Source organism: Papio anubis, chromosome 9 (genome assembly GCF_008728515.1).
Source record: "Papio anubis isolate 15944 chromosome 9, Panubis1.0, whole genome shotgun sequence".
Lineage (NCBI taxonomy): Eukaryota > Metazoa > Chordata > Mammalia > Primates > Cercopithecidae > Papio > Papio anubis.
In genome coordinates, this window is record NC_044984.1 from 60,619,965 (window position 1) to 60,644,832 (window position 24,868).

The following is a 24,868-nucleotide window of genomic DNA, read 5'->3' on the forward strand; positions in this document are numbered from 1 at the left end:
AATGTTTCCTATAAAATCATGTTCTTTAATCAGTATTGCCATTTGTCTCTTGCCAAGTGAAACAGTCTTTCATACAAGGGAAGTGGTCTAGGAAAGAAAGGAAGGAAGAAGCTATTTGCCTCTAAATGGACTTTTTTTTTTTAATGGAAATTGATCAGAGATGTAAGGTCAGAGTGAGTGAGTGCATGGATAATTTCCTTTCAGAAAGACTAGAAAAACTGAGTGGTTGGGAAGAGGGCATAGGGGGCCACAGGTTGGCCCTTCCCTGTGACCAGGACACCCTTGCCTGAAGACCCAGGCTCCTCCTGCCTTTATCCCTAGACGGGAAAGTTAGAGCCTAGCTCATTGTTTAACAGGCATGTCGAAGCCTACAGGGAATCCAAAGTCTCTTTCTTTGTTTGACTGATAGATTCTTTAATCAGTCTCCTCCCTCTCCCTCTTAACCCCCTCAAAAAGCCTATTTTTATCTTTCAGAAAAATTTTAGATATATACAATTCTTTTTCCTCAGATTTTCCTATTTTCCCCTAGTGCCTCCCTTCTTCTAAAATATCCAAATTTGATTTTTTCTAAGGGATGGCAAAACAATTAAGTATGACATAAATTAAAATTTCCCCTATTAATTCTATTTGCCACCACTCTAAGCCCCAACATTCATTTACTTATACACATAGATACATACACGTATGCACAGTACTTGCCAGTTTTTTCTGTCTCTCCATTGTCTTAAAATGTCTGGAAATATGACTTTAGTTATGTTGGCCCAGAACTTCTCTGGAACTATTTGAAACTCAGCCAGTTTATTGACATTAGCTAACTGAAGGGTCCTCAGATCTCCAGGGACATCCTACAACCCCCTGTATTTTTGTTCCTTGAGTTGCTGTCTTTGGACTTCTTCTAGAGACATGCAACCAAGCCTTTTGGGATTTTAAGGTAAGGTAATGGACGTAGGATGGACAATAGCCAGCCTATATCCTTTAAAGCATACTTTGAGCCCTCTGTGAGTGTCACTGTCCTTACGTTTTCTCATTTAACACTGTCCTTACGTTTTCTCATTTAATACCAACAAAGCAAAAACAAGCTTGAATACTGTGTCTCTCAGACCTGCCTAGGTTCAATGGGGATGAAAGAGAAAGCTCCGCAGTCCCACGGGAATAAAGGGTTTCAGTTTTGTAGCATTCCAGGCAAGATGCAGTGTACACTTAAGTTGGGGTGGGGTGCACAACTTTTTAGTAGCCTGCAGGTTCTAGGAGAAACTGAGTCTTGCCTCATCTAGTTAGGGGAGGCAGGGCATTTGGTGAGGGGTGTCTAGGTGTTGCAACAGCCATAATACAGATAGCACATGTGTGCTATTGCCTCAGGCTGTCCCAGAGGGGCCATTGGGTCCTCTTTATATCTGGAGCCAATCTGTGGCTCCCTGCCCCCTCTTCCCTAGATCCTTCTTTGGAGTCCTGGTCTTTCCTGAGAGTTTCCAGGCACCCAGGAGCTGGACTGCTGGGCCCATACATATATACACACACACACTATATACTATGTATATGTATATATATTATATCGGTATATATATTATATATGTGTGTGTGTGTGTGTGTGTATATATATATATATATCTTTAAAAACCAATCATGCTCTTTCATGCCAAATATGATATTTGCACTTGAATTCAAATCCTGCCTTATAATTTAGGTGGAGCATCTTGTCTTATGTTTAAGGTCCAAGGGATTGAACTTAATTAGGAGATAAACTAGTGAGCAAAGAAAGCAATTCTCATTACAAAGTAGCATTTGTTTGGGGAATTCAGGTCCCCCAAAACTTGTCCTAGAGACCCCTACTAATAGAGAAATTAAGTAACATCCTAGAGTCAGGTTACAAACTCATCATCTGTATAGGATTTTCCATACTTCCTCAGTGTACAACCAATGATCATTCTGTTAAAGGAATTATCTGGAGAGGGGATGGCATCTCTGTTAAGGTAAATAGCCTTGTGATAAAGAGTAGAAAAAATAAGATTGTAGAAACATGAAATTGAGGATATGGACCATGGATATGGGTCAAAGGTATCTTTTATCTATCTCTTTCGTGGCCACAGTTGCTTGCAGGCTGCCCTTTTGCATGATATTGCCATGATTCTAGTTATTTTAGGTTCTTAATTTTGTTAGTTTATTTTCACCCACAGGATAAACTTATTCAGCTGATCTGCATGGAAGCCGAAGGCACTTTGTGTTTGAACATTCTATTTAAGGTTGAAGCAGGGGAAAAGAATTAAGGTAGAAATTGATTGTTGAAGGGCCTTTTGCAATTTCCGCTTTCCTAAAACAGAACATCCTTCTTCCTCAGCTACTGCTAACCTTTATTTAGAATAGAATAAATCACTGGACTAAAAATTTATGTTATACACTAAAGTCAGCTGGAAAACGACTTATCTTTTCACGGATTGTCATTATTCAAACTGTAAATTCAGTACACTAGAATAATTTCACATCTTGCTGATGGCCTTTCACTGACCCAAAGTCCTCTCTGGGTTTTATGATGTAAGCATTGTTTGTGGTTACTCAACTCCCTTCTGCCCAACTTTCACAGAAGCTGACTCACCATTTGCTGAAAGCATCCCACCAGCTTTGCTATTGGTCAAATAAGTGAATTAGATTGAAGGTTTTGTTGTTATTATTGTGTCTTTTTTCTCCCTTTTTGTACTTTAAAAAAGATTCAGGGGGTTTTTTTTTTGTTTTTTTTTTTTTGGTGTTTCAAAAATTCAGCTTTTGCATTCTCATGATTCTGGCATTGTCAATTATAATTCTATGCCTTTTTTAGAACTGTGGTAGAGGAAGATGTTTAGGTATTTGACACTGCATATCTGCCATTCAGAACATTCCTGCCCTCCCCCTGTGCTGAAATGAAATGGAGCGCGCAGAAGTGACTCCAAAGTTGAAGGGCAGAAGGAGGGGTCCTGGCAATGAAGGCTGGAGAACCTTTTATTCCCACCTTGCCTCCTGGCCCACTGGCAAACTCCTGCATTCAAATGTCCCCAGCACTCTGAAACCCTCAGGGCATCTCCAGGAGCCTCAGACTTGATCTGATCCGTTGAAGAGTCAACCTAGGGAAGAAGTGATTATGAACTGACAGTCTCCTTATCTAGAGCTGGACAGAAGTCAGATCTGATTGTAGTCTGTTCCTCATCTGAGGTATGTCAGGCTAGTCAACAGTTCTCCAAGTGAGAAAGTAAAAGAGTGGGTGAGGAGTGACAGATGGGGGTGTGTGAGGCCCAGGCTGGCTTTAGCAGCTACTAGGTTCTCTAGGGAGAAGGGAGAAGGCAAGGAGAGAAATGACAACTGTGCTCATTGATATGAGCCTTGGGAACCAGGCCTCTCTGACTTTCCTTCCATAACTGCTGAGAGCACACAGCTGATAAGAGGCCCTAGAGCTCAGAAGGTGAGCGCTTTGGATTTTACAATTCCCTTGCCACCCTTAGCAGAAGGAGGAGTGAAGTAAAGTTTAAAATGTGTCTCTTTATCCTTAAAAGACCACGGGGTCTGGGCGCGGTGGCTCACGCCTGTAATCCCAGCACTTTGGGAGGCGGAGGCGGGTGGATCACCTGAAGTCAGAAATTCAAGACCAGCCTGGTCAACATGGTGAAATTCCATCTCTACTAAATTACCCGGGTATAGTGGCAGGCGCCTCTAATCCCAGCTACTCGGGAGGCTGAGGCAGGAGAATCACTTGAACCTGGGAGGCAGAGATTGCAGTGAGCTGTGATCGCACCAATGCGCTCCAGCCTGGGGGACAAGAGCGAAACTTTGTCTCAAAAAAAAAAGAAAGACCACTGGAAGTCCCTTTGTTTTTTCTATTGTCAACTCAGCCCTAAACAAAGTCTGGACTAGAATCTTTGAGGCCTTAGCTTCATACATTGAACTGTTTCCCCCAAACTGTCTAAATAGAAGTAGGACTCTGAGTCCTCTGAACAGTAAGAACACCTGCAGTTCAGACCTATGGAACTGGGGTCTGCCCATTAACCTACCTGTATAAGGATAGCAAAGACTTCTGGAGCTTTTGTAAGATTCAAAATTTGTTCAGAATTAAGAACTTCTTGATATCCCGTGGCTGTTGCTATAGCACCTTTAGTAACAGCCTGTCATACTACAAATATACCTCTGGGCATTTTGGATGGGCAGGTCTACTATTAGATGCTTTGGTTTCAGGGGATAAAGAGCAAGCTCTGAAGAGCCCTAAGTAAAGCTGGGAAGTGCATGACTTTCTGTTGGCTGCCCCACCTCCTTCTCAATATCCATCTGTTCTCTTAGAATTGATTGCTAATCTTCCTCCTAGCTGCCATTTTTTGAGCATTACCAAGTGCTGCGGAGGACGCTATGCATTTCGTTTTCCCCCTGCCAGAGTTCTGTTCTCATCATTTCATATGAGAGGAGAGAGGGCACTGAGGCTTACATGGTGAAGGAAACTGTAGGTGGTCACGGAGCCAGGGAAAGGCAGAACTCCTGACTGTATGCAGTGGGAAATGGATCTCTCTCTTGGCTTTGCTTTCCTGTTCCTGCTTTGACAGCGCTTTGAAGGTAAAAGTAAGCCAGTGCCTACCCTCAGCCAAAATGTCAGATGATTCTTAAGGTTTTAATGTGACAACTGCTTAACTTGACTATAAGCACTTTGCCTTTGTCTCTGTAAACATTTGTAGTTTAAATAAAACTCAAAGACTGTAAAACCATAGAGATGAAACCATGGGATAGGGCTGCCATGAGGGCAGGGACTACCAAAGAGTCCTCAAATCATTCCAAGTTAGTGGCTCTGTGCTCATAAGCCAAGCATTTCACAGCACAGCTCTTGCACATAACAGACACATAACCAGCTGATTAAAACTCAGTTCACATTCTCTGTAAGTGTAAGAAAAGCACAAGGAAAGCTGTTTTGGTTAACTTCAGTTTCTCTGAGAAAGCATCAGCTTTATACAGCAACTTCACATATTTATCTTTAAGTTTGAAATGCCCACTGTTCCTCGGTCAGCTTTTTGTTCTAGGTTGCAGATAACACTTGGATTTACACATTAAGAAAAATGAAAGAATGTTCTCTAGTTCATGGAGGTTCGTTTGGCTTTATTTTACAGTGTTGTGAATTAACCAGATGTGAAGAAGGTGAGTTTAGTATGTTTGTTTACACTGAAGTGCCCTTATGATATTTTGTCTTGTTTGTCCCTGATCGCAATTTTAGTGCAAACATCCTTTTGGATGATCAGTTTCAACCCAAACTAACTGATTTTGCCATGGCACACTTCCGGTCCCACATAGAACATCAGAGTTGTACCATAAATATGACCAGCAGCAGCAGTAAACATCTGTGGTACATGCCAGAAGAGTACATCAGACAGGGGAAACTTTCCATTAAAACAGACGTCTACAGCTTTGGAATTGTGAGTACCAACTGCCAGTTAACAAAGGAGGAGAGTTTATTGCCAAGAATGTTCTAGATTCTAAGAATTTTTCAAAGAATTTTAACGTTTGACTCATTGATTTTCTGTTAGCCCGTCTTATATATTAATGTTTTGTAATCAAGCAATTAATAAAATATAAAGTCATTAATTAGAATGAACTGTATTCATAGTCACGGTCAATAGTTGCAACAAATTGTGTGTATATGTTTAAGATAGCTGACTTTCTATATATCCCTTGTAGGTCATAATGGAAGTTCTGACAGGATGTAGAGTAGTGTTAGATGATCCAAAACATATCCAGCTGGTAAGAATTGTTTTCATCCTGGCACCTATCTCTTGGTCATTTTCTGATCAAGTTCTCTGTGATAAAATTGTCTCCCTCTCTTCCAAGCGGGATCTCCTTATAGAATTGATGGAGAAGAGAGGCCTGGATTCATGTCTCTCATTTCTAGATAAGAAGGTGCCTCCCTGCCCTCGGAATTTCTCCATCAAGCTCTTCTGTTTGGCAGGCCAGTGTGCTGCAACGCGGGCAAAGTTAAGACCATCAATGGATGAAGTGAGTATATACATGGTTTTATTCAAAACTGAGTCCACAGAACCATGGAAAATCTAAACTAGATAAATTGTGTATCTAAGTGAATTATTTGTTAATGAGACAAATCCAGCCTCCAACAGAGAATTCCAGCATAGTAGTTAGTGTTTCCAGGTCAAAAAGCCACATCATTTGGTACTCTGGTAGAGGTCATTTCTAGGTGGAACCAAGACCCCACAAAAAATTTAATGTAAAGACATAAATGAGCAGTTTTCAGGGAATATTTTATTCACTTTTTTTTTTTTTTTTTTGAGACAGAGTCTCACTCTGTTGCCCAGGCTGGAGTGCAGTGGCGCAATCTCGGCTCACTGCAACCTCCACCTCCCTAGTTCAAGTGATTCTACTGCCTCAGCCTCTCAACTAGCTGGGATTATAGGCACAAGCCACCACGCCTGGCTAATTTTTGTATTTTTAGTAGAGCCAGGGTTTCACATGTTGGCCAGGCTGGTCTCGAACTCCTGATCTCAAGTGATCCACCCTCCTCGGCGTCCTAAAGTGTTTAATCTTCATTAAGAGATCTGGCTCATTATAAATGCAGCATATATTTTCCTTATCCATTTTTAAAAAGTTATTAATCTATCCATAGACTTAATCACCCATTCACTTATTTATTTGCACAAATAAACAAATAATTGTTTATTTGTTTCACCAACATGGGGAAATCACCATCTCTACTAAAAACACAAAAATTAGCTGGGCATGGTGGCACGTGCCTGTAATACCAGCTACTTGGGAGGCTAAGGCAGGAGGATTGCCTGAACCTGGGAGGTCGCGGTTGCAGTGAGCCGAGATTATGCCACTGCACTGCAGCCTGGGCAACAGAGTGAGACTCCGTCTCAAAACAAAACAAAACAAAACAAAAACCCAACAACAACAACAAAACAAACTGGCATTTAAGAATTACAGGTTTATTTCCTCATTCCCTTCCAATCCTCCACATATTATGGTTGAAGTAAAAAATGTAGAGACTTGCCCAAGTTCACAAATCTAGTTGGTGGCAAATCTGAGGCTTAAGTCAGGTCTCTTGGCATTTACTTTAGTGTGGTTTCTTTTATACCTTGTTTTAAGTCACTTAATTTACTCCTCAAAATAAAGGGGTTTAGCTAATTTTTAAGATCCCTTCTAATTCAAAATTCTATAGTTGAACTAATTTCATGAAAATGAAACAATATTCTTTATAGGTAGAGAGATAAAGGGTAAAAGGAAAGATTATTCAAACTTAGTTTAATGTCTGTTTGCTTCTTTGTTAATTAGGTTCTAAATACTCTTGAAAGTACTCAAGCCAGCTTGTATTTTGCTGAAGATCCTCCCACGTCACTGAAGTCCTTCAGGTGTCCTTCTCCTCTATTCCTGGAGAATGTACCAAGTATTCCAGTGGAAGATGATGAAAGCCAGAATAACCATTTACTACCTTCTGATGAAGGCTTGAGGATAGACAGAATGACTCAGAAAACTCCTTTTGAATGCAGCCAGTCTGAGGTTATGTTTCTGAGCTTGGACAAAAAGCCAGAGAGCAAGAGAAATGAGGAAGCTTGCAACATGCCCAGTTCTTCTCGTGAAGAAAGTTGGTTCCCAAAGTTTATAGTTCCATCCCAGGACTTAAGGCCCTTTAAGGTAAATATGGATCCTTCTTCAGAAGCTCCAGGCCATTCTTGCAGGAGCAGGCCAGTGGAGAGCAGCTGTTCCTCCAAATTTTCCTGGGACGAATATGAACAACACAAAAAAGAATAAATTTCTCCAGCAGATAAAGAAAAGAGCAAGTATTGCCTAGGCACCTGAGTATAGGTATGACCTTGGGAAGACATTAGCTCCATAAGCAATGCCAAGATAATGATCAATAGTGAGTTTGGGTGATGCAGATAAACAATCTGGACAATTCCATTCCTTTTTTCCCAAACCCTCAGAGTGCCTTAAAAAATTGTTTTATCAGGATAATTGTCTCATGACCAAATCCACGCTCAATTAGAGCCATTCAAGATTCCTTAAGATCATGGGTTCTGACTTCAGCCAAACAAAACAATCAAAACTTACCAAAAAGGGACTGGATTCTAATGTCTTCTCCATTATCCTCAGTATGAGTCCCCAGAGCCTCCATCTGCCGAGAACATTCAGTTGGATTCCATCGTTTGGTTTAGCTTGCTTGCAAGGGTTGTAGGAAATGTCTAATTTGTAAATGTTAATAGATACCTTTGGAAAGAATCACCTTGTTATTCTGATTGACCCCTCTTGTTTTGCGGTTAATCCCTGACTAGCCTGCTTGTCTGAAAATGAGCCAGGTTCACCCTTGGCTACGGCATGCTCTGTGTTGAAAGGGGATTTCTTCCCAAGATCTATCCTAAACTCTTAGGACAATTTATCCTGCATTGACTATTATTACAGCTTTTTAAAAACATACTTAGTGACCTATTATATCCTAAGGAGACTATATGAAATGTCCATCAAGTAATTTTTATTCCTGAGAAAATGGCTGATCAAGGGCCTAGGTCAGCTTTTGGTTTAATCTACACCTTCCAACTCTGGGCCTTCACTCCTGCTGTTTTTTGGATCTCCCTCTTTTGAAATCCTACCAATCATCAGAGTTCTACAAAACTGCCATCCTCCTGAAAGCTTCCCTAATCTCTGCAACCAGAAGTACTCCCTTTATCAGTATTGCCATAGCAATTTCTTTGTATTTCTATTTTATACTTATCACTTTCTAAATTATATCAAAGCTGCTTGTCTCATCTCTTTTACTAGGTTGTAAACTCCCTATATTAGTTTTCTATTGTTTTTGTAACACATTACCACAAATTTAGTGACCTAAAGTAACATAAATTAATTATTTTGCAGTTCTGGAGGTCAGAATTCCTTAGCATTCCTTCTGGAGGCTGTCAGAGAGAACTCACTGCCTTTCCTTTTCCAGCTTCTAGAGGCCACCTGCCTTCTTTGGCTCATGGTCTCTTCCTCCATCTTCAAAGCCAGCAATGTGACATTTCAGATCTCCCTCTCTCTCTGTCTCACTGCATCTTCACTAACCTCTTCCTCTCATTCTGGCCCTTCTGCCTGTCTTTTATAAAGACCTTTGTGATTTCACTGGGCCCACTCATAAGCCAGGAAAATCTCTGTGTCTCAGATCCTTAATTTAATTACACCTGCAAAGTCCGTTTTCTCGTGTAAAGTAACATATTCACAGGTTTCTGGAATTGGGACATGGACAGCTTTGGGGGACCATTACTCTGTCATACTCCCTGAGTATGTAAGGGCCATCTCTTCAGAACCTAACGTGTCATCCTACACAGAGCAGGTGTTTCCTTATAAATTAAGTTGAATTAAATTACCCCGATGAACCCACATAGTCGATAATTCAGCTATAAGAAACATTGCTGAGTAAATAATGACTCTTTATGATGATGGGTAGACACACTGAAGAAAACCATTTTCAGAGGATTTACTGAATCTTCCTCTCCAAGAAGCTTGTAACAGAAGGGTAAACCTCTAGTTTCTTGTCCAGCAGAGGAATAGGCTCATGTCTTTTGTTTTATTTTATTTTATTTTTTTGGTGAGTCAGTATAGTTGGGTTAATCGTACTCACATTAGATTCCATGTTGAAGAACAACTAATCAAAGAAGAAAATCATCAGGAATCAGGGTGAGATTAACAGACCAAGGTCAGAAACATGGAGTTACAATTCTCCAAAAAGGCACAAAGTGAGATTAAAAACACAGTGAGTCTTAGTCTGATTGACAGGCTTTATGCAGGCCCTGGGTAAGCAGTTGGGAGACCCCATGCCCACCACTGCTCTGTGGGGTACCTGGCTGCCCAGAGCGCTCTGCTCTATCTGATCACCACACATGTGAAAGGGTTGGACTAAACTTCATATAACTTTTATTCCTGTGACCTGTCCTAGTTTGGCAACTCTCGATTACACATGTTAATGAAAGGAAGCAGCAAAAGTCTTTGACATTTGGTTTACATATTGCAAACCATTCTGAGGCCCATTTAGCTTATTTTAGAGATGTAATCTGAGATTATATTGGCTGAATTGGAAAAATTAGCCTGGAATCATTTGAAGTTGCCACTAATAATTCACAAAAAAAGATCATCAGGAATTGACTCTGTGTTAAACTGTTTTTCACTTAGAATATACACTCCCACCAGTACATTCAATGAAGGGTCGTTAAGGAAGGTCTGATTAACACCAGGCCCATACAATTACTCAGCACATATAATCTGTTGGTATTATGTTGATTTGAACTTGCTTAGCCGACTTAAAGCAGGGTTTCTCAAACTGTAGTATGCATCAGAATGACTTAGAAAGTTGGTTAAAAACACGGATTGCTGGGTCTACCCAGCTTCTGATGCAATAGGTCTGAGGTTAGAAATTTTGCTTTCTAATAAGTTCCCAGGTGATACAGATGCCAATGATGTGAAGCCCACTCTTCACATCAGTGAAAACCACTGCCTTAAAGTGCTCTTAAATTGTTACAGATTGGTAGATCTTACCTTTCCATCACTGGTATGTTTTTTGAGAAAAGGATCCTTTCTTTTCATTCTATTATATTCATCCTATTACCTAGAATGTTGGTTAGCACAGAGTGGGAGCTCTAGAAAGATTGTTGACCAATGATCTTATTGACTAGATCATCTTTCTAGAGTATGACTATTTTGGACACCTCAAAGATGAAGTCAGATAAGCTGGAAGTGACCTGATTAATGTTGTGGTAAGCAGATGCCACTGTGGCTGGGAAGTGCCAAATCTTCTGTTGAGTGATTCAGTCTTCCTGACTAGATTTGCCTTCTAGTGGGCTTATTAATAAGCGTTAGTTGATATGAATTAAATGTTGCACCTTTCTATGGGTAGTAAGAGGATACCTTTATGGTTTCATGATGTGGAGACCAAGATACATAAGAAAGCAAGAGTGAGCCTCCAGGTGTTCCCTCTGATCAGTAAACATGAATTCATAATTTCACTTACTCTCATTTTTATAATGCACTGTGAGCAATCCTCCAGGCAGATCCTATTTACTAAGCTTCTTCAGGCTTTTGTCCCATTTTATAATGCCCAAACACATGGAGAAAACATTCTGTTGTTTTTGAAAATGGATATGGGATTTCTGACATAATCAATTTTATTGACTTCTTGAGAGTTATAATGATCTGTGACTCTCTGCATAATATTGTAGTTTTATAGGGTGGCACATCACCCTGTGTAAAACAACTTTTATGACCTGAGGACTGATGAGTACAGGAAGTGAGGTTTATCATGAGTAGCATTTATTAAGCATCTGCTAGAATCAAAGCACTGCATTTGCTACTAGGGTACCAAATAAGACACAAACAGTTTAGTAAGGAAGATAGGGCATCTACCCAAGTCAACAGTTCAGTGACATCTGTTACTTGAACCACACATCAATGGAACTGAAAGTAATTGCTGAAAGGGTGAGAAGAAGGAATAGATTACTATGCATTTTTGAGAAGGTGAAGAAGGCTTCTTGGGGAAGGTGTCTAAAAAGAGATAAGGAATTAAGAGAAATAGAAAAGAGCACTGATGAAGCATTCAGGATGGTTATTCAGGGAATTGGGGGTCCACAGCAGCTGTGCACAACCATCCCTGACACCATAAAAATGGGGTAAGGATAAAAGGAACTGGGTCTAGAGCTTTGCATGTTTTTTTCTGGTTAACCCTCAGAGTCACCCTGAAGATGTGAATCCCATCTTATAGGTGAGGACACTGAGTTAGGAAACTAACTTGCTGAAATCAAGTCCTCCCAGTCCTCCCATCAGGTCCTCCCAGATCTGGAGGAGCCAGGGTTTGAATTCACATTTGTCTGACTTCAAAATCCATGCTTTTTCTTGTGTTCCACATTGCACAATGGAGCCACTGCCAGTTCAAGCTCCTACGAAGAGGGATGGATGTGAAAAGTCATTTGCTGATTCCACAGACTTTTAGTAGGTACCATGTCTCCTGCCTTTTTCACTATCCTACTCCTCTGCTACAACTTCTCTGCTACAGGCACCCACTCTGCAGTTACTTGATATAAGTTAAATGAATCCATCCATCCAAATGTCCTTTCAGTGAATAAGTACTTATCAATGGCTTCCTTTGTATCAGGCACTATTCTAGGAGCTGGGGCTACAGTGCAGATGGAAACCAGCAAATCTCGCTGCCCTCATGGAGCTTACATGTGAGTGAATAAATCTCACAGAGTTCTCCTGTCATAAGTTCTGGCTCCTCTGCCAGCTCTTCCAAATAGGTTCAGAGAGGTTTTCTCCTTGTCCTGTTGTGTGACTGATAATCCCATGGTGGCCCTCACTTTGCTATCCATATGCACTAAGTAGTTTATAGTGTGCTTTGTGGTTGGCAATTGTGACAGATTCTATTCTTCTATTGGTATGTGGTTTCTTTGGGGCATTTGTTTGGATACTGATGGCATCTTCTAGGGAGTCTGAGGCACCTACACAAACCTCAGGTCACTATCACGTGATACTGGAGTTGCCTGTTAAATTATATTTCTTCTTCCACAAAACTGCAGCAAGGTCTACATCCTGCTTATTTTTGGATCCCTAATAGTTGGCACAGTACCTGGTGCATAATATGGTTCAACAAATATTTGTAAAATGAATGAATCAAATAGTCCTTCAAAGCATCTTCAAAAGCATTAATAAATGCTATTGCCATCTGGATTGCACCTGAAGTTTATCTTTCTAGTATTCAGAATATAAGCAAATCCTTGCTTAAATTATTCCATTTTACCATTCTTGAATAAAAGCTATTAATTTTAAGTACTAATATCTGAGATATCTTTGAAAAGAACATTAGTCATTGTATATGTTGCTTGTAAATTTTCTCTATTGTGGAAAATATTCCAAAACCATGTCTAAGCAATGATAAACCAGTGTTCTGGCAGGGAAAAAACTGATGTTTGTTGTGTTTTGTATCTGTCTTCCTGTTCCAAATCATTTATATATACTTGATGGTCTATGGAATTGACTTGCAAGTATTTTCCTGGGAGGCATTTTTATTCCAAAGACCTGTATTGCCTGCCAAACCTTCATTTAAGAAACTCATTATGGATGTCATCTGCATCATTGCAAACTGTTTCTGGTCATCTCTTTAAATAGCAAGATAATATTTACAGAGGTTTACATTGGCTCTTGAATATTACAATATTCTCATAGACAAACATTAGTTGGAATGGAGGTAAGGTGGTAGGAATTGCTTACTTGCGGAAATGCAGGCTCATTGTTGTGTCTAGCAGGTGCTAGGTGCATTCACACATCTCTTAAGCTTTAAACAACCTATTGAGCCGGTTTCCACTTCCTTGATCTATTAGATCAAAGAAAATGAGGCTTAAAGGAGTTGGCTCTTGCCATAAGTCACACTACTGATGGAATGAGAATACAAACCAAAAACACTTTATTCAAGTCCAGGAAATACCTGCCTTGAAAAAGGGTAACTTAAAAATTCAAAGTATCCCCAATTTGAACATGAAAACAGTTAATAAAGATACATGTGTTTTTATTTTATTATGATTTATCTTGTCCTCCCATATTGGCAAAGATTGAAGCAATTGAAAGAAATGGCATTCTTGTTCACTACTGGCAGGAGTGAAAATTGGTAGAACCTTTGTAGAAGGCAATTTGGCAACATATATCAAAAACCTAAATGTTGATACACTTTTACCAAGCAGTTTGTTTAGGAATTTATCCTAATGAATAAAAGTTGTCCAAGTCTTTAAACATGAGCCCGAACATATACTTCATGATGTTTATGATATTAAAACATTGGAAACAACTGAAATATCCTTCAGTAGAAGATGGATTAAATAAATTCCATGCAGTTGTCATTTAAAAATATTTAGATGTATATTTATTGCTAGGGATATATGTTCCCAAAATATTATTGAATCAAAAAGCAGACTACAGAATATACATTTAATATGAGCTCATTTATAACATTGAATGTTTTAAGATAATACATGTTTCATAGAGAGATCTTTCACCAAATGTTAAGGATGGTTTTTTTCCGGGTGGTGGTATTTGGGTGATCTTTACATTCTTCAGACTCTTATGTATTTGAAACTTTTATAATGAACATATATCATTTTTATTAGAAAATAATAAAGTTTTTGTAAAAAACAGTCATTTTCTACATTTCTACATTTACTTGGCTCTTTGCTTGGTTGTGCCCTTGGTGGCAACTAGCAACTAGTAATAATGCTTCTATTCCACTGCTCTTTATTATTTTTATCTTCCTACCTTAGTAACTGAAGCTACGAAATGGATTTGTCTGGTATCCTTTGAGTAACGAGTTTTGAGAGGGCATGTGACAAAGCAATGCAAGAGGCAAAAACCAGATAAGCTGAAATACAGAAAAGCAGAGTACAGATCACAGGACACAACTGAGAGTCTTTTGTAATTACATATTAGTTGATTTTGCTAAAATCTTTTTAAAATTACCCATAAGATTTATACTTACAAATCCCTACTTCAAAGAGTTATCTACAGTTAAATGAGAAGATCTTTGTGGAGATAAATTTTCCACCAGAAAGTATTCGTTCTCTAGACTTGTACTCCACTGTCCATTTTTAGTTTACATAAAATTTTTACCTTGCTGTAGTTTTAGTTGGAAATAAAACTTGCAGCAGTGCAGAGGAAATGTGACTGAATATGGTGTTTTTCTATAGCAGGTAGAGATGGAACCTGTATAACGATGCTAATGGGATTCACAATGCATTAATTATAAAGAGAAATAGCAAAGGATACTCCAGGGTAAAATAGCAACTCTAATGAGTTCTAGCTGGGAGGACTGTTTTGTGCACATAACTAAGTTACAAAAGTGTGTAAGTATGATTTAAAAACATACTTCCTAGGCAGATCCAGCTAAAAGATAAATGAGTGCTGGTTTTTAAGAGCATAAAAGAGGCACAATTTTTTTTTATGATACCAAATTAATGTTTCAATGCTGCTTTGTGCTTTCTAGAAGGAAAATGCCAACTGATACAACTGTACCCTCACTGCAAAGAGTTCAGCAAAAGAGAATTTAGGAAATCTAATACATATAGTGTAAAATGGGATCATTTCTAAAAAGCACATTACAGTGAGGTTACTCTAGTGATCTTCTTAATGTTCTTAATAACATTATTCACTAATTATAATTTCATGTCGTTCTAAATGTGTATAGGCTAATTACAGTGCAGTTGCTGGACCATTAAACACTGGGTCTTATGATATTACTTTTTCTTTTGATTATAACCCAGGATTTTATAAAAGACCTACAATGACTTCAGCCAAGAGTAAATATGAATATATGACCTTTTATTGTTTTTATTTTGTATGTCTTAGAGGAAAATTTAAGATTCTAGCATGCTTACATAGTCAAAAATGCATGTTTATATTAACTCACTGCTGGCAGCTCTAAGGCTATTACTTGAGACAGCAGGCAGAGCAATCTCTGACATTTTCATTATGCATTTGTCTAGCAGCTTGAAGAGGGGAAATAATTCATGTGATTATGAATAGCCTATCTTGGTCATTAAAATGTATTTCCCTAATAAAAAAATGATCACTGTATTTTACAAGACATATTCTGACATGTCCCCATCTTTCTTTCTATCTCATATCCTAGCATTATCATTCCTAATTTCAAAAGCAGCTGAACAAACCAAGTAGCATCACTGCCTCCTGTTTAAAAGGTCTCATCAATTACAGTGAAACTACACCTTCATTTCGCTTTAGTCTCTATTTCCAAGGACACACTCTAGACCCTATCACCACCTGCAACTGCTACCTATCAGGAATCATAATATTTTTCCATAAACAAAAATAGTATGTTTTGTGACCTCATGAAGATCCTATTATCTGATCTGTCAGTGTTCTCCAAAGAAACAGAGTCAGTAGGATATATGTAGATGGGTAAGAGGAGACTTATTATGGGAATTGGCTCCCATGATTATAGAGGCTAAGAAGTTTCACAATCTGCCATCTGCACACTGAAGAGTCAGGAAAGTCAGTGGGGTAATTCTGTCCAAGTCCAAAGGTCTGAGAAGGGGGTATTGGGGCACTGGTTTCAGAGTCCAGAGGCCTGAGATCAAGATCTCTGATGTCCAAGGGCAGGAGAAGATGGATGCTCCAGCTTAAGAGAGAAAGTGAATTCTCCCTTCCTCTGTCTTTTTGTTCTATCTGGGCCCTCAAGAGCTGGGGTGATGGCCACCTGCATGATGAGGGCTTCTTTACTCAGTGCACCAATTCAAATGCTAATCTCTTCCAGGGGTACCCTCATGGAAACACCCAGAAATGATGGTTTACCTACTACCCAAGTCAAGTTGATATATAAAATTAACCATCACAGTTGTTTAGGCTTCTTTCCCTGATGGCAGGCACCACACCTCCATTCCTGAAGGGTCTAAGTCCTTAGTGATCCTGCCTTTTTTGGAGTATTATGATTTTACATCAACATTCACTCCTGGATGCGGAACCATTAGCACCCAGAAGTCCCTGGATTCCAGACTTAAGCCTCCCTGCTCTCATTGTGTTCATGAATCTGATTTCCTCTTGATAACTGCAATCAATACCCAGGGCCATAGAATGACTTCTTTCTTTCTTGGTTCAGTGGCATGAAGAACACAAAATGACAGTGTCTCAACTCCCTGGTGCGTAAGCCCTGTTGTGTCCACATGGAATCATTTCTCACTTGAGCTCCAAGACCTTTCAATTAGCAGAACTCAGAGTTGAAGAGATAGAAAGCCAAAAACAGAAAACAAAAACAAAACATGAGTGGGTACCTAGAAGTAAAAGTGAGAAGAGCCATTTCGACTTCACCCTTTGGTTGCCAGACCTCTGTGTTCTGGCTGTGAATGAAATGGATCAGTCTTTGATTTAAAGCCTGTGGTCATCCAGCCTCACAGAGTGTTGTCCTCCAGCTGACAGCATAGCTGAGCTCTCAGTAGGCCATTTCAAAGTTCTATAAAGCCAACTGCTTTATGAAGTACACAGTAAGACCAGCAGAATTCCACGAGTGCAAGCCCCATTGCCTTATTATTTTACTTTATAATTTAATTTTTTATTTTTTTCTGAGACAGGGTCTCACTCTGTCACCCAGGCTAGAGTGCAGTGATGTGATCTCAGCTCACTGCAACCTCTGCCTCCTTGGTTCAAGTGATCCTCCCGCCTTAGCCTCCTGGGTAGCTGGGACTACAGGCACATGCCACCATGCCCAGCTAATTTTTCATTTTTTCATTTTTTACTTTTTTGCAGAGACAGGAGTCTCACTCTTGCCCAGGCTGGTCTCAAACTCCTGGGCTCAAGCAATTCACCTGCTTTGGCCTCTCAAAATGCTGGGATTACAAGGGTGAGCCACCAAGCCCAGCTGCCTCACTTATTTTACTATAAAATGAGTTCTGCATCAGAACTGTGTTTAAAGAGATACTATAAACCTACCAACCAAGGTCCTGACAGAGGCCCTGTGGGCAGGAAAGGCAAATCCATATCCAGACTAAGCATCAAATCTGGTGAGGACAAATCACTGCTCCTTCCATGCTAGAAGGGCCCACTGCAGTCAACCTGTCACCAAATAACTAGTAGGCCAGTTTCCCTGAGGAATGATGCCAAGTTAAAGCTCAGCATTGACTTCTGCTGTTGGCAGTTCAGGCACTTGGCTGCAGTGATAACCACATCAGCTTCAATGCAGAGAAACCCACACATAACTTTCATTCCTGTTGCCATGGCCACATAATACCCCCTACACCAGACTTAATGCTTCTGGCACTGAATCTGGAACCAAGTTGTTTTGAAAAATATTGTCTTGTACGCCTTCGTATTTCTTACTGCTCTTGGGAGGGGTCTATGAACACAAAGCATTCGATAGGTATTACATTGCTGGCATAAAGGATGGAAAGAAAGGCAAGGGAAATTCCAAGTAGACTGTGGCAGAATGAAACAGCATAGAAACCACAGACGAGCATGTAAATGAGCCTGAACTGATGGAGAGCAGTTAGAAAATAGTACAGAATAATTTGAAGAAGTAAAATCTGGTATTTCACAGAGCCCTTTGAATAACAGGTTGAATAATTTGCACTTTATCTGAGAGGAAGGCCTTAAGCATTTTAGTCAATTAAATAAAATATTAGGAATTGATAGGCACATAAAAGTAACCTTGCACACCTTTTGATGAAAGCAGATATCCTCTCTAGAAGGCCTTTTGATGAATTCTCATCCAGGATGTGCTGGAAAAAATCCCAGGGAGAGCCTTATTTTGAGAAGAGAGGAGAAATCATTTTTCCGCTTTCCTGCAGTTTCTTTCCTACTTTTATAAGGAGGGGTGGCGTGACCTCATGGTGAGAAGGTGAAGGCCTGCCATTTCAGGGACTGGGTTAGTACCAGGATACTGATGAGGCAGGGCCAGGGCACAGGTAGGCTCTGAGACTCTCTCCAGGGGATCACTTGCCCCTCACTTCCTGCTGCCTCCTCGCCTGCGTAGAAAGCGTAGAAAGCGCAGCCTGGACAGGAGGGGAGGTTGTCGGAAGCTCTCCTCCTGTCTAGGTATGGGTCCCTGCTGAGCTCATTGCTCTCCTTTATCAGCAGTGTGGTAGACTTTCTTCCTGGCTCTCCCAATTATCTTTTGCTTTGAAATCTAAGCAGGTGGATGAGATGTGATTACCTTTCCCAGTCAGCCCACTGCATTAACAGCTATTTCTACCTGGCTGAGAGTTCTCTCAGACTGGACTTAATCTGCTTCCACTCCTAGGCATTCAGAATAAGCCTAATTTTACTCCTGTGTATATTCCTACAATGATTTTAAAAGGTTGTTATTTCTATTTTTCTCTCATCCTGAGAAAATAGCGGGAAAATTTTTAATTTTAATTCATCAGTAACCCTCTTAACATTTGTCATCCTAAATCCAATGTAAAACCTTAAATATGCCAGATGAAAAAAAATCCTCATTTATTATGTTATTTAATTTGGGTAGGGCTCTGTTAATTTAGTGTAAGGTTGTGTAAGTGTAGATGCATGCATGCATGCACATGTGTGTATATGTGTGTTGAAGTCATCATTCCATACTAGTTCTGACCTTGTGGATCTACCAAGGCCTTGGGGTCCTTTTCACATAAACTGCCAGTAACATCTCCTTCAACCATTCCTTGTGCAATTGATTTTTATACACTAAAACAGAGCTCTTACGTTTTTATTGTTTTAATACTACTCAATTATTTTTAAGCGATTTTATCTGCATCATAGTTCAGTGCTATCTTGTTTGTTTTCACTCATTGATCCAACTCGAGTTGGATAACTCTCCATTTCCTACCACTTTCCTCTTGACCAGTCAGCTCCATCCACACTCACCTTCTCGCAGGCCAAGCTTGTTCCCATCTCAGGACGTTTGTGCTTGCTGGTCCCCTGCCTGGAATTCTCTTCCCACAGAATGTCTCCCTCTGCTATTACTCTCTATTGTCTTTTTCATTATGGCGATTTCCTTCACTTCTTTTGTCACGACATGACATTATATTAGATATTTATTTGCTTATTTTTCATCAGCCTTCTTCCTTAGAATATAAAACCTGTGAAGTCAAGGGCTTTAACTTTTCACCACTGGATCTCCAGAACTTGGAAAGTTTCCTGAAACATAATAGATGCTTAATAATCATTGTTTGAATACATGAATTAAATAGTCGTTTAAATTCTTAATTTGATCAGCCAAACTTTTTTTGGCTCCTTCTTCCAGATTGTATCATTGACCACTTGGGAAAAGCTGCTTTCACCATCCATAAAATTGCTGATTAAAAAGTGCTATACAGGATAAAGGTAATTTCAGAACCACATGGTCCTCTACCAAATAGTCTCTATTAGGTTTACATCTTTTCAATTATTAAAAAATCTTTGGAAATAAATTCAAGCAACTCTGATTTCATCTCATTTTCCAACATATATTTCTCTATCTTTAATATAAAACATGATCAAAATTCCTTTAAATCACATAAAGGACCTTCAAAAACTGGTCCCAAACAATCTTTCCAACATTTATATTTCATCACTACCTCCTTTCACTTCCTTCCCACAGACTTCGTGTCTTTTGTTCTAGTCTCACTAAATGTGTTATGATTCTTAAAGCATGCCATGGTCCTCATCTCCATGCCTTATATAGGAGCCGCCAGCAGCACCTGGGCTGTGGACCAGTACCAGTCCATGGCCTGTAGGAACTGGGCTGTATTTATTACCCAGTCTGTGTCATTTTGTTACAGCAGGAGGTAAGCAGCTAGTGAACGAGCATGACCGCCTAAGCTCTGCCTCCTATCAGATCAGTGGCTTCATTAGATTCTCATAGGAGTGCAAACCCTATTGTGAGCTGCACACATGAGGAACCTAGGCTGTGTGCTCATGAGAATCTAATGCCTGATGACCTGAGGTGGAACAGTTTCATCCCGAAACCATACCACTCACTTCTTGGTCTGTGGAAGGATTGTCTTCCACGAAACTGTTTCCTGGTGTGAAAAAGTTTGGGGACCACTGCCTTAGCATACCTGTTCCAGTTACCTAGAATGCCTCCTCTCCCCACCCTCATCTCCAGACAGATGGATCTATCCTTGATGTAGCAAAAATGCCACTTCCTCCATGAATCCTTCCCAAACTTCCCCAACTGATTAATCATGCCCTCTCTTGTTCTCGCTCAATAATTTTGATGATTCTTCAGTATTTTGCCTGTAGTTTCATTATTGCTACCATATTATTTATGGTAAATAATATTCTTTCCAGGGATAAAAGTTTTATCTCTTCCAGGCTATGGACTTAGATACCCATTAATATCCATTGAATAAAGTGGAAAACATGATGAAATATTTTGTTCATTGTTTGCTATAGTTTGATGAAAGCAGGCCACACCCAATGGTAGTGACTGACATCCCAGACTGGCTTCTATCAAGGTGGCATTCACCTAGATGAGTTTCGTGGGGTCCATCTTACACTTGCTATCTCAGAAGCCAGAATTTCTGTTTTACTGGAATGGGATCACCTCTCAATGATAGATTTGCATTGACCAGATTCACGTAGATGGGTAAAAACCAGAATACCTGTTGTCTACTGCTATGGTTTGAATGTTTGTGTCCCCCCTAAAATTCACATTGAAATCCTACTACAATATTATTAAGAGGTGGGGTCTTTAGGATGTGATTAAGTATGATGGCTCCAACCTCATGAATGGGATGAGGTGCCCTTATCAAAGGGCTCCAGGAAGCTAGCTAGCCTTTTTGCTCTTCCACCTTTCATCATGTGAGGACAGAGCAACAAGATGCCATCTTGGAAGCAGAGAGTAGTCTGCACCAGACACTGAATCTGCTGGTGCCTTGGATGTGGACTTTGCAGCCTCTAGAACTGTGAGAAATTAATTTTTATTATTTATATATTACCCAGTCTGTGGTATTTTGTTATAGCAGCACAAATGGACTAAGACTTCTGCTTTCCAATGATAAATATAACTATTCAGACAACTGAAATTCTCAAGTCAATCTACTAGTGCATTATTTCCCTGTAGGCAAGCTAATATATCAAGTGATATGCTGTGAGACAGAAGAATTACTTGATCTTAAGATCTTAAGTATTTCTCAATAAAGGGAGCATGAGACCACCTCCTGCATTAGAGAAATAAGCCCTCCAAGGAAACCATAATGTTTGAGGTTGCTTAGCCAAGACTACCATTCCGTGGACGGGTCCTAGAGGATCACCTTCAACTTGGTTGCTCACACTCCATTTCCTGTGCAGTTGTGGTCAACCAACATCTCTCTGCCCAACCAGGATCCAAAGAAATGTCACTAAATATCTAGTGATTGTTATATTCATATTTAAATTCCCATTATTCCCATTCATATATTCATGGACACTCTCCTGGTTTGTTTCTAGTCACATTTATTGTGTAAGAATTTGACTAATTTAACTCCAAGAACAATTACATTTACACCTCATTGTCAACGTTAATTAATGAATAGTGACTAATCAACCTTAATTAATAGTGACTAATCAACTTGTCCTGGTCTTATGTCCATTACACTGTTCTACATGGAAATGCTTAATAATTATTCAAACTAGCTCTTCACTTTTTCTATCTGTTTAAAATTATTTTATTCAAAAGGCTTAAAAACTTTGATACCCTAATGACATTTCTATGACTCTATCCTGTGAAAATTATCATAGAGGTATAAAAGTTTATAGCTAGATAGATGTCCATTGCTGCATTATGATAGTAAATAGTTTTTTTTACAAGATACCTAAAGGTACTGAACAACATGGAAATTTGTTAAATAAATTATAACTAAAATCAGTCACTGACATGATGTTACACAACATTGTTTATCATACATTGTTAAGTGGTAAAAGGCAGATTACTCAACACTGTAAAATAGGATTCTACTTTTTGCATAGTCCATCCTCTCCTAATGTTGCATTGATTGGAACAGAGACCACAGGAGAACAAGGGTAGATTAGCATGAAATGTCCTTCTCCTGGTCAATCAGTAACCCTGTGCTTGTATGTGAAGTGCAGGAACAGTTAGATCAAGGAATGTTAACATTTAATTAAAGTTCAATTAATTGTTAATTTAATTTCTAATTTCAAGGAATTTAAAGCCACTGTGATTAAAAGTAATGAAATATAAAGTTCACTGGTTCTATGTATGATCTCCTATTCTTATCCTCATGTACATCTCTTCCCTTTGGAGTTCATTCATTCACTGCTGACCTCCCTCCCAGACACTTTTACTCTGTCCAGTGGAATGTTCTCTTGCTTGCAAAAAAAACGCCACATCATTCTCAAGCTGTTTAAAGGCAATTTTATGGCTGAGCACAATGACTCATGCCTGTAATCCCAGCACTTTGGGAGGCCAAGGCAGGCAGATCACCTGAGGTCAGGAGTTCAAGACCAGCCTGGCCAACATGGCTAAACTCCATCTCTAGTAAAAATATAAAAATTGGCCAGTTCATGTTGGTGCTTGCCTGTAATCCCAGCTACTTGGGAGAATGAGGCAGGAGAATCACTTGAATCTGAGAGGCCGAGGTTGCAGTAAGCAGAGATCACACCACTACACTCCACCCTTGGCGATAGAGCCAGACTCCATCTCAAAATAAACAAACAAACAAACAAAAAAGAACAACAGCATTTACACTTTCTGTTGTCTTAACAAAACATGACTTTCATCCAAGGATACCACTTGGCTTCCTTTACCACCCTGTCCAGCAAAAGGTGCTCATTCTTCCATGAGCCCAACACCTCTAGGTCTGGCAGGAGTAGGCCAGATCCTCCTAGTTCCACACTGTTGCTCCTACACCACTGATCTCACAGTGCCGGCCTCGTGGGCATGCGTCCAGTGCAGTTACACAGGGCCTCATGCACAGATGCCCCATGCTTGGGGTTTCATACTTTGCAGTTGCCGTCTTGAAACTCTTAACAATTGTTATAGGCTGATTCATGTCTCCTTCAAAATTCTTATAAGGTCCTAACCCTCAGTACCTCAGAATACAATGACTTAACTTGAAGAGTGGGCCTTTAAAGAGGCAATTGAGGTTAAATAAGGTCATTGGGGTGGGCCCTGATCCAATAGGATTGATATCCTTATAAGAAAAGGTTAAGACACAGACAGACACAGGTAAGACCATGTAAAGACAGATGGAGATGGCCATTTACAAACCAAGGATAGAGGCCTCAGGAGAAACAAAACCTTGATCTCAGACATCTAGCCTCCGGAAATAGATTTCTGCTGTTTAAGCTACCCAGCCTGTGGTACTTTGTTATGATGGCCCTAGAAAATGAATACAACAATTTTACCTTTTATTTTGTGTTTTATCAGTGAAGTCTGATGGGACTCTGGAGCATTCACCAGGGGCTCGAAGCCTTGGCTCATGTGGGGTTCTGCCCCTTGCTGCCTCCCCACCTCTCCAGGTCAGGTTCTTGGCCTCCTGTTCCCTGTCCCCTGGGTCCTGTCCAGCCTGCCCCTTTCTGTCAGATCCTCAGGCAGTGACCAGGTCATGTCGGTGGAACAAGCCCACCTGTGTTCCACCATTGCCCTCTGCTCCTGGTGGAGCAGAGATTAACTGAGCACCTTTGGTGGTATCTTCGGGTGGGGCATGGCAGCACCATCTCCCCTCCAGGATGGCAGTGCCACAGTGCATTTGTGGGCAACTTGTCGGGGCTAAGTGTAGTGAGTGCTTGTAACTTTATGTTGCCTCAGCATCCATTATTAAATACAAGTTTAACTTTTTCATTCCAGAAGTAGGGCTCAGTCATGCTTGACACAGTTTCCAATACTATTTCTCACCCAAATGGCTCCAGCTGGTGGCCAGAGATAAGAACTTGGAAGAATCTCTCACTCAGCAAGCTGGGCTCCTAGCTTTCCCACTGCTTTCTTTAAACAAAACCTTCATTCTGTTTTTTGTTGATACATAATATTTTACATTTTATGGAATACATGTAATATTTTAATACATGTATACAATGTGTGATGATTCATTGTGTATATATATATAGTTCAAATATTCACACATTGTATACAGTATTTCAAATATTCTCTATTGAATATTTCAAATATTCCACATTCTCTTTTTTCTCGCTATTTTGAAATATACAATATATTGTTGTTACCCTACTGTGATATTGAACACCAGAACTCATTCCTTCCATCTAACTCTATGTTTGTACCCATTAACCAATCTTTCTTTATTTCTCTACTCTGTTTCCCACATGCACCCCCTTCCCAGGCTCTGGGAACCATCATTCTACTCTCTACCTCCATGAGATCAACTATTTTAGCTCCCACATATAAGTGAGAACATGCAATATTTGTCATTCTGTGCCTGGCTTATTTCGCTTAACGTAATGATTTCCAGTT

General features: G+C 39.8%; 1 protein-coding gene across 2 annotated transcripts in view; it reads left to right on the forward strand.

Moving 5' to 3' along the window:
- IRAK3 (interleukin 1 receptor associated kinase 3) overlaps positions 1-14,148 on the forward strand; it is a 59,026-nt gene extending 44,878 nt beyond the window's left edge. For both annotated transcript variants that reach the window (XM_003906738.4, XM_009181151.4), the window contains 4 exons: positions 5,213-5,411; positions 5,674-5,736; positions 5,824-5,988; positions 7,279-14,148. In XM_003906738.4, the coding sequence (XP_003906787.1) occupies positions 5,213-5,411; positions 5,674-5,736; positions 5,824-5,988; positions 7,279-7,755 (904 nt within the window). In that variant the 3' untranslated portion in view covers positions 7,756-14,148. The remainder of the gene's footprint in view (positions 1-5,212; positions 5,412-5,673; positions 5,737-5,823; positions 5,989-7,278) is intronic.
- The last annotated feature ends 10,720 nt before the right edge of the window (positions 14,149-24,868 follow it).